General features: G+C 52.0%; 1 protein-coding gene across 1 annotated transcript; it reads left to right on the top strand.

Annotated features, from left to right (window-relative positions):
- The first annotated feature begins 2,906 nt into the window (after nt 1-2,906).
- LOC144153550 (uncharacterized) lies at nt 2,907-7,092 on the top strand. The gene is made up of 3 exons (XM_077685173.1): nt 2,907-4,690; nt 5,399-5,840; nt 6,251-7,092. The coding sequence occupies exons 1-3, from the start codon at nt 3,149-3,151 to the stop codon at nt 7,090-7,092; spliced, it is 2,826 nt and encodes a 941-aa protein (XP_077541299.1). The 5' UTR covers nt 2,907-3,148.
- Nucleotides 7,093-10,793: the final 3,701 nt, after the last annotated feature.

A 10,793-nucleotide genomic window follows, 5' to 3' on the forward strand; every position in this document is an offset into this window, starting at 1 on the left:
ATCTACTCGCCATTCGTCCCTTTCATTTAGCATGCTTCCGAGCTTCACTTTATAATCTCTGCTTTTTCTAATTTACGTATAAATGGATTGATTATGCAATATTCTCTTATTTACCTCTGTTCAAATAAAACTGTGTTATACCTTAAACGCTGCTGCGTTCATGCAGGCGTAACATTCTTCAATCGTTTTGTGTGGGGTACATTAAGCTCAGTACTAATAGACTTAAAACCAGGGCAAGTGAAGTTTCCCCTATTGTTTCAGGGTATCCAAACTATTTATAAATTTTTGTAAGCATTCTAACTGTCTACCAATACTTTGGGGGTAACTCAACTAAGCTCACCCTTTTTTCCCATGCCTTTATTATTGGTGTGCTTTACAAACACATTCCCAGCTGGAACATGCCTGCTGAATTTAGGGCCCAAACCATTCTTTTGCTATTTCACACGATTGCAGCTGTATGAAACATTGTTTTTGTTTAGTTTGAGCCTATGATTTCCAACAGGCCACTTAACTAGTCAAAACCATATTAAAACATGAATTGCTATTTATAACAAACAGTATTGTAACATTTTACATAAAACATTTTGTTGTAACCTCACTTGATGTTTTTGTTACACAGCCAGCCTGGTTCATATTTATCTAAGTATGAAGGACATCTACACAACAAATGCCTTACTGCAATACATTCACATGCCTGTCTTACAGCGAATCAGCAGTGACAGAAGCCACGCGTTTTGGCTTTCCAGCAGAGCTTTGGTGTCAACAAAAAAAATTACGCCCACCTCCCCTCGCAGGAACCCTGTGTAGATGCGACGCATCATGGGTTTCCCTCGGCGTTTCCGTTGGGTTGATTCTCCCATCGCGTGAAACGTGCCATGAACGCGTACGATGCATTTCCGTCTACTACGGGGTTCCCGCATCCCGTGCACATCGCTTTGCAGCCTCATCGTCGGTGGTGCTATCAGTTCTGTTATTGGGCTGGCCGGTGCTTGTTGCGGTTGCGCCGACCATCGCGATAGCAGGCTTGTTAGTCACCATTCAAAGCAGCGTTGGACATCGGAGCACCGGCGCTGGAACGACGGAGCGGAGCGGCGCAGGTAACGGTGAGAGGAATGAGAGAGAGCAGCGTATGCGCATGCGTTATACGAGCGCTAGCGCGCGCCGACGCACAGCTGGCATTGCGAGGAGCGAGCGCTAACCCGCCGATAACGCTGCGGTGAGAGCGGCGGAGAGCGCATGCGCAGCTGGCGCGGACAACGACGACGCTGGATGGATGGAGGGATGCATGCATGCATGGACAAGGCGGGTGAATGAGATGCGTCGCATCTAAAAAGGATTCTTTCTTGGCTTCTCTGCAGAGCTTTGCACTCAAGCAAAAAGATCACTTGGTGGTTTGGCTTTCCTGCAGGACTGTAGTGTAGTGCTAGAAGGCATCACTTGCTTATTTGGCATTTTTTCTGTGTATTGTGCCAAGAAACCCTTTTGTTTTGTTTGGAAAAGGAACTTCACACCACAGACTGTGCAGAGAAAGTAGAGCTACTCACTGACTTTTTTCACAGCCACGGAAGTTTGGTAGAATCACTTGCCATTGACAAACACCATATATGTTTGCTTTCTGTCTGAGGGTGTGAAGCTGGGAGAGTTAGTTTACATTTTGGGGGAAAATACAGCGACAATAACAGTACTGAAGTACAAGGAAAGGTGCTATGATTAAAAGTGTCCACGTGTTCACAGCTTTTTTGTCCAGTTTCTTTCCCGTGTTTTTTCATGAAGACAGTGCCTGATCAAGCCTGTTTTTGTGTAACAAAAATGTCAACAGCGAAGCACTTATCAATGCTCACATGCTGCCCGTTGACACCAAAGCAGAAGTACGTTCAGTGGAGTCATCTTATTGTTGAAGCCTTCTAGGATACATACAGCTTTCAGCTGTACTGCAATATTCACAAACACCAACAAAGACATTCACGTCCACATTGGTGTCCTTGGCTCCAGTTCGAGCGGGTAATGTCAAGCTGTACAAGAACCATTCCCTCATAGTTCCTGCACAAGGTATTAAGTACTCTCGGGAGCGGGTAATGTCAAGCTGTACAATAACCATTCCCTCATAGATGTGCTCCATAAACTGTTTTTTAGGCTTGTTAGCTTAAAAATAGTTTCACTGCCCTTTTTTTGCAAGCTAATGACCACCACCCGAGAATGTGCTTTCTAGCAGTTGGGCTCTGCTTGGTAGGCATCGTTGCAAACAAAATATGGGACACTGTACTATGGCCGCTACGACTAAGCATATTCACTTAAGCAATTAGCTGAAACAGTTTTTTACAAATTTGTTAAAAAGCAATAGAACATGAAATATCTCCTTGCAATTAGAAATTTTACTGTTCACCCCCCCTCCCCCAAACACAGAACAGACAATTACCAGCTGTGAACACAAGTATTAACGTCGAATTGAATTCCACAGGGTGCTCCGGATGGGTACATTGATGTCACAGTCAATCAGCATTCGTGAATCCACTGTAAGCCTTCGAGAGAAGCTCTCACGTGCACCATTACTGGCCGTCCAACTGACTGGGCATGAACGTATTGTTGTTGGTTATGTTGACTTCCATGCCAAACGCAAGAGTAAACAAATAAACTAGCGTACCAAAATACATAATCAGAACTGCTGCAGGATGAAGTTTTGTTGACTAACCGGGTTGAAGAAGGCACAAGGCACTAGGGCAAAGGTTAGGGAAATAAAATCCATGCGGTAATTGTGAACGAAGTTATGAGACGCTGCCAGACGATCAGCTGGTGAGGAGGGAGGGCTATCCTATCTATCCCTTGCTACCTCTTTATTATAATTGAGCAGACAATAAGCTTACAATAAACTTGCTAGCTGGCAGTTCCACGTAACCTATGTAGAAAATTTCAAGGTAGACAATGTAGAGGACGCCACTTGTTGACTCGACTAACTGGGAGGTGGAGCCCCCACTCCGTATAAAGGCATTGGTGGGGATTAAACGGGGCTTTTTGCTGTTCCTGAACTGCGCGTGGTTGCGTCATTCTTCGCGGGCTTCACGCCCACATTCGGCCCGGGTAGCGGCGTCCGCGCCACCCGGGCGCGTCTCTACATGGTGTCAGAAGTGGGATCCTGCGACAACCGTGCAACATGGAGGATAACCCAGCCGCCGCCTCCGCCGTGACCGCCAGCTTCACGTTGCGAACCCCGCCGCAGTTCACTTTCGACAACCCAGCCCAATGGACCGCGTGGCTTCAACAATTCGAGGATTACTCCTTCGCCTCGGGGCTGTCCTCCGCCCCCGAAGAAACCAAGGTACGCACGCTCCTCTACTGTATGGGTCCCCAAGGTCGCGAGGTGCTTTCGTCTCTCATGTCAGACGCCGAGGCCTATCGCTCGTACTCCGGCGTGACAACGAGTCTTTCGGGATATTTTGTACACCCCGTCAACGAGGTATACGAATCGAGCAGGTTCCACAAGCGCACGCAAGAGGTAGGCGAGTCAGTCGACGCGTTTTTCACGGCGCTCCGAAATCTCGTGAAGAAATGCAACTACGCCTCTCGGGAAATTGACCACCGGCTGGTTCGGGACAGATTTATCGTAGGGTTGCTTGACTCTCGCTTGACCGACCAGCTCTGCCGCAATCCAAAGCTTACACTGGACGAGGCGCTCATCCAAGCTCGTCAGTACGAAAACGCTGAAAATGAGAAAAGGCGGCGTCAGGGGACAGACTTTGCAACAGACGCACTGAACGTCGACGCCGTTGCGAATAAGCAGTACCGAATGGCCGCCGCCCCAGCGCGCGAAACTGCACGAAGTAACGTCAGTCGGCCTCCCGAGTACCGCGCCGGCCCGAAGTCGGCATGCGATTTTTGCGGCCACGCCCCTCATCCGCGATCTGAGTGCCCAGCACGGTGGGCCACATGCAACCACTGTCGCAAGAACGGACACTTCGCGCTGGTTTGCCGCTCGAATAGTACTAGGCGCTTAAGCCAAATCCAGCTCTGCGCCGTGGATGCAGCGCAAACAGAACGCCGGCACGTTGTTGTTCATGTCAATGGACGCCCCCTTCAATTCAAGGTGGATACTGGGGCGGACGTTTCGGTCGTACCTCCGAGCTTCGCGGGGTGCCCAGTAGACCTAGACAAACCCAATAATGAACAGTTGATGGGGCCGGGCCGCTGCCGCCTAAAGTTGCTCGGGACGTTTCCTGCTACCCTGTCGTGGCGAGGCCGGACGGTATGCAAAAAATTGTACGTCGTAGCAGACATTGACTCTCCTCTGCTGGGATACTCGGCGGTAGTGGACCTGGGAGTCGTCCAGTTTGTTGACGCCGTGGAAGACGGGGAAGCTCCGAACAGGCCCCCAACGTCCGACAAGGCCGCAGCTTCGCTGTTCTCAGGCCTTGGCGAGATGCCTGAAGAATATCACATTCGCATCAAGCCTGGAGCGGTTCCATTTTCTCTCAGTGTTCCTAGGCGCATCCCTGTTCCCCTCGAAGGCGTAGTCAAGAATGACTTAGACGCGATGGAAAGGGACGGGGTCATCCGGCGAGTCACTGTGCCAACCCCGTGGTGTGCTGGTATTGTGCTGGTACCCAAAGCGGATGGAGAGTACAGAATTTGTGTCGACCTCACGAAGTTGAACCAAGTAGTTCTCTGGGAGAGACACCTTATGCCCACGGTGGACCAGGTACTTGGGCGTCTTGGCAATGCCGCAGTCTTCTCGAAACCTGATGCAAAATCGGGGTTTCATCAAGTAAGGCTATCTGAAAGCTGTCAGGAACTGACTACCTTCATAACCCCGTTTGGTCGCTACTGCTACCGCCGCCTGCCCTTCGGCATCACCTCCGCTCCCGAAGTGTTTCAGCGCCAAATGTCTCGGATTCTAGAGGGTCTGGAAGGATGTGTGAACATGGTAGATGACATTCTAGTATTCGGCAGGGACCGTTCCGAGCACGACAGCAGACTGCAAGTAGTCCTTCGCAAGTTAGAACAAGCGGGCATCACGTTGAATGCCTCGAAATGTTCGTTCGGGGTACCTTCCGTCAAGTTCCTTGGTGTAGTGGTAAGCGCCACTGGCATCTCGGCTGACCCCGACAAGGTATCTGCTATTGTGAACATGAAACCGCCGACAGATACGCAAGGCGTCCGTCGTTTTCTGGGCATGCTGAACCACATTGGAAGGTTTTTGCCGAACCTGTCTGCCGTCACTACACCGATTCGGCTCCTTTTGAACAAGAATGCGGTCTGGACCTGGGACCAAGCGCAAGCGACCTCTTTCGAGACATTGAAGAGAATGGTGGCATCCAATGCTTGTATGGCCAGCTACAATCCGGAGCTACCCACTCTTGTGTCGGCAGATGCCAGTTCGTTCGGGCTAGGTGCGGTTCTCTTGCAGGAGCAACAGACGGGAGAGCGACGGGCTGTCGCGTTCGCGTCAAGAGCACTGACTACCGCTGAGCAGCGGTACAGTCAGATTGAGAAGGAAGCGCTTGGTGTCTCTTGGGCCATCGAGAGGTTTGAGGAATTCCTGCGCGGACTCAGCTTTGTCGTTGAAACAGACCATCAGCCGCTCGTCAGGTTGCTTGGCTCCGCCGATCTTGACCTCATGCCCCCTCGCATCCAGAGATTTCGCATAAGGCTCATGCGATATCAGTTCACCGTCAAGTATGTTCCAGGGAAGTACCTGGCCACTGCAGACACCCTCTCTAGAGATCCTGAATGCTCTTCTACGTCCAAAGTGGACAGCACAGAAATTTTTGTGTCTATGGTCGTGGCAGCCCTTCCTTCAACCCTGGCCGTACGTCTTGAAGACTTCAGGTCTCACCAAACTTCAGACGGTGAGTGCTCAATGCTGAAAGCATACAGCATGAAGGGGTGGCCTCAACGAGACCGGCTGCCGCTCAACATGACACGTTACTGGGAACACCGTGGGGATTTCACCATATGCGAAGACCTGCTGTTCATGGGCGGACAGTTGTGCCCGAAGCACTACGCAGAGACATCGTGAACCTGCTGCATGATGGTCATCAAGGCGTCAATCGATGCTTGGCGGTGGCCCGAGACTCTGTGTGGTGGCCCGGTCTCAACAGCCAGGTTAAAGCAGCCGTAGAGAACTGCCCAGCATGTGCTTCTACACGTGTCCAACGCTGTGAGCCCATGATTCCGACCGAGACACGATCAGCTCCGTGGGAGAGGGTGGCCATATACTTGTTTCATTTTGCTAATCAAGATTTCCTTGTGGTTGTAGACTACCGTTCTCGCTACCCAGAGGTCATCACACTCCGGTCCACTTCTGCGGACGCCGTTATTTCTGCAATCAAGAGCACGTTTGCCCGACACGGCATCCCGGTGACTGTAGTCAGCGACAATGGGCCACAGTTTTCCTGTAAAGCTTTCGAGGACTTTGGAATGACCTACGGTTTCACACATGTCACGAGCAGTCCACGCTACCCGCAGTCCAACGGCGAAGCAGAGCGCATGGTTCGCACAATCAAGGAGTTGTTTCTGAAGGCCACAGACCCATTTCTGGCTCTGCTAGCATACCGTGACACTCCCGGTGTGTCTGGCTACAGCCCGGCTCAACTGCTCATGGGACGCTCTCTGCGAAGTCGTGTGCCAGCCACGGCTCAAAGCCTTGTTCCAGATTGGCCACAGGTGAAAGAATTCAATGACAGGGATGCTGCCCAGAGACGAAGACAACAGAGAGACTACAATAACCGGCACGTAGCGCATGACCTTCGTGCTCATGACGATGGGGAGGAAGTATGGGTACGCGACACGCGGTCAAGGGCGACGGTCCTAAGCCCAGCTCAGAGACCACGCTCGTACATCGTCCAGACGCCCAGTGGCATACTAGTGAGAAACCGCAGACACCTCATCCCCTGCAGCAATCCTCAGTCAGCCCCCTCAGATGACACGGGAAGCCCCAACCCTGCGGCCCCGACATCTGCGCCGTCTCCGGGACCACAGCGGGCAGCAACCGGTGCCGCATCGGACACTCCAGCTCCTGCACCTGCTGCAGGATCGCCAGGCCACCGTTGCACACGATACGGCCGGCGCGTGGTGCCACCTCGCAGACTGGATTTGTGAGACTGCTGCAAGGACTGTTTCTTGGTGGTGCTCTTTTGTAGCACTTGTGTTTGAGAGCTCCGGAAGGAGGGATGTAGAGGACGCCACCTGTTGACTCGAGTAAGTGGGAGGTGGTGCCCCCACTCTGTATAAAGGCATTGGTGGGGCTTACACGGGGCTTTTTGCTGTTCGTGAACTGCGCGTGGTTGCGTCATTCTTCGCGGGCTTCACGCCCACATTCGGCCCGGCTAGCGGCGTCCGCGCCACCCGGGCGCGTCTCTACAGACAAAACGTTGTTTCCTGTGCATTCAATAATGGCTGCCTACAGATTGCTTAGAATTCGCAGCTCATTTGAAGTCTTGCCTATCATGAAAGCACAATAGTATTATTCGAAGCAACAAATTCGAAAAACATAGATGAACAACAAGTGTCACTTGTTTACCTTGAACACACCAAACTTGAAAGCACTATTTAATACCAGTGTCAAGCTTGGCACAAACGGCGAGCTTATCGGCTTGACTTCACCCGAACTTGCAGATTTGGAGCTTGAGCCTCCCTGCACAGGAAGCCAGCCTGTGAGCGGCTGGTTTCAGCGGTAGCTTGAGTACCTATGCTGCCCATGAACGGGCAGCTGCTGGGCTCTCCCATTCACCAGGCCACCCACGAAAGTGGAGCTGGGCTCCCTGCATGCAGCGTGCACGGATCGTTACCGCGGGGTAGTAAGGTTCCTTACGTTGCCCAGTGAGAAAAATTGCAGAACAGGCTACATGCGAGGACGGTTTGCGTTCGACGATGCCCTGCGCTACCTGACGATATTGCAGAACAGGCTACATGCGAGGACGGATTGCGTTCGACGGTGCCCTGCGCTACCTGACGATACTTGATTCGTGCACACACTGACACCGCTGACACTGCGTCGCTCGCGTTATCACGTCATCAAAGTCATCTACCTGGTTAGCCACGGCGCGAAGCGCTGGAAAAGTGATCCGCACCTTTTACGCCAGAATCAAAATACAAGTCTTGGAATGCAAGTAGCGATCGGAACAAGTAGACAACGAATGCAGGAGCATAAAGCCGATGGCACGCGAACTGCAAGACAATATGAAGCTAGCAACATATTTCACGGGAACAAAAGGAGGACGGAAAAATGCGGGGCGAAGCAGGGCGTTAGGCTTACCAAGACTAGCAGCAGCAAGTTCACGAAAAATACTCGATAAATAATTGCAAACAACCCTCCCAACAAGAAAAAAGCGCCGCGAGGCAGCGCTGTGCAAGGCGATAAGGACGTAACGTTGCGCAGGCTTACGGTTGGAGCCACGGCCGGAATCCCACATGGCGCACGCGCACACACGCCGTCAAACGTCCTCAATTGTGCAAAAAAATTTAGTGACGTCACGGGAAGTCACGTGACTAGTTTAGTTGCAGGAGCCACCGCGAGGGGGCTAGATCTCGTGCCCCGCGCGGTGCACGAGGCTTACCCTTTTTTTTTTGGTAAGATGACGCGTCATCACCCCGCTACAAAGGGGATACCGCTATCGATCATCATCAGTCATCATCGTCTCGGGCTCAAGCCCGGGTTTGTTATTGTTTCGCTGCGTCCCCACGGGAGGTACTATACGAACGTATTGGGGCCTGTAAAGGCCGCGGATCTGTCAGTCCGCTCTGGTTTCAAACCCCTGCGCGCTCGCGGCTCGGGCCCAGGTTCGTTTTTTTTTTTTTTACTTCACCCCTAGGGGAGGTACTACAAACGTATGGGGCCCGTAAAGGCAGTCCGTAGAGGGGAGGACAGTCCTGTTCTGGCAACCATGGTAGCCCCGCGAAAAAATTCGCGGGTACGCCAGCCGAAATGCTACCGCTGTTGGTACCTTGTAGCACCTGAGTATTAGCAATGAGATCGTCCTACAGGTGGCGCCGCTTAAGTTAGGGGGCGCCACGGTCGAATTTCTATTGAGGGGAAACAAACGACAAAAATACATTGGTTTCGGTCAAACATGATTTCTTTGATGTAAGGTGAAATTATGCGCAGTGGGGCAGTGGAAATCCACGAAATACACATGAGGCGTTAGCCTGCATCGCTTTCCGCAGCCGGAAACCCAACGCAAGCTCTGAATATCAAAGGTAAAATTTTGAGGGAACGTTGGACTTGGTCTGTAGTACACCTCAGCGCAGAGTGTTTCAGGCGCATCTCGGACGGAAATGATAACAGCACAGAAATCGCCGCAGACATGAAAAGCCGACCAAAAGGCTTTACAATCATTCGCGGCAGTGAAAAGACCGTGACTTAAAAGAACAGCTGTTCCGTCGGACTACCTGCCCGGTGTGAACACGATAAGCCGCCGAAAGTTGCAAGTTTTTCTATAATTCGCATTGAGCGTTCCTCCTTACCGGGCAAAAAGAAGTTTGGCTCTTCATTTTGATGAACCCTGTGTGTATGTGGTAAGTTCCATAAGTATTGAGTCGCGAGTCAGTACGGCAATTTATAAGGCCCCGCTTGCGAAGACGATAGATACCCCACAGTGCACGGTACGCCGAAATGTAACTTGAACATCCTAAATCTGCTCTCAAAATATTTTGTTCGCTAGCAACCTTCGCTTCAAAACAACGCACGCGACAGTGATCTAAAAAAAAAATCCCCCCACCTCCCCGAAGGGGATCGTGCGGAAATGCGAATGCATTGGGTGCACCGAATTCTTCTTTGCGGTATCGTTGCCGCGAGGGATTCGACTTCACCGACTTCCATCGCTATCAAGGCGCCAGTCGGCAAGCAGTCACGGAGAGAGGCGCGCGCTCCCTGCATTTATATGCGCAGCGAGCGGAGAGGGGTACGCGGAGAGGAGAGAGAGACCCGCGCCAGCCCGCGCGCGAGCTCTCTCTCCGCCCCGAGCTCCGCGATGCGAGCGCCCTCACACGCCGAGCGCCTCCTCCTCTCCACTCACTCTCCGCTACTCCGCCCGAGCTCCGCGATGCGAGCGCCCTCACACGCCGAGCGCGCTCCTCCTCTCCCCTTGCCCTCCGCTAATCCGCACCTGCTCCGGTTGCTAGGCGCGCGCCACAGCTGTTGCTAGGCGCACGCCGCTCAACGACGCAAGACAACCCGCGGCTAAGAAATGCATTCGCATTTAAAACACGTACAAGTAACATTAGCGTCTGTCACCTGCAATGCTCAAGTCTTTCCAAGATGAAGACATGCCAGCGCCGATGAAGACATGCCAGCTAGGCCACGGTTCGGCGAACCTACAAAAAAAAAAAACGAGCATAGCACAATAACACAGATCGATTTCTTTTTAATTTTCCACCTGCTGCGCAACAGTCAGGAACGCGATACTTACAGGTAGCAACGCAGAACGCTCTCAGCGCGGACGACGACCCTTATGCAAAAACTGGCGCCTTTTTGCGGGAACCGCGTGCGCTTCCGCCATGTTGGGGGATGCCCGGATCTCCGGATACCGCTGTATACATGATAGCCCGGGGTTAGCGACGCGCACGTCGGCATTTATCGTTGTCAAAGATGCCCAAATACTGCCGTGTAATTTGCTGTGCTCAAAGATGATACGAGGACGACCACGGAAATAGCGTACACATCTTTTTTTTTTTAATTATTATTTCTCAACGGAAGTGTGACTCGAGCCCTGCGTGAAGTCGCTTGCGGGGGTCGGCTTCCCTTCGCGCAGTAATATTATAGCTAGATCGCATGCATAGTCAGGAAACGAATAATATGTGCC

Source organism: Haemaphysalis longicornis, unplaced genomic scaffold (assembly GCF_048455015.1).
Source record: "Haemaphysalis longicornis isolate Haplotype H1 unplaced genomic scaffold, Haemaphysalis longicornis Haplotype H1 scaffold_9, whole genome shotgun sequence".
Lineage (NCBI taxonomy): Eukaryota > Metazoa > Arthropoda > Arachnida > Ixodida > Ixodidae > Haemaphysalis > Haemaphysalis longicornis.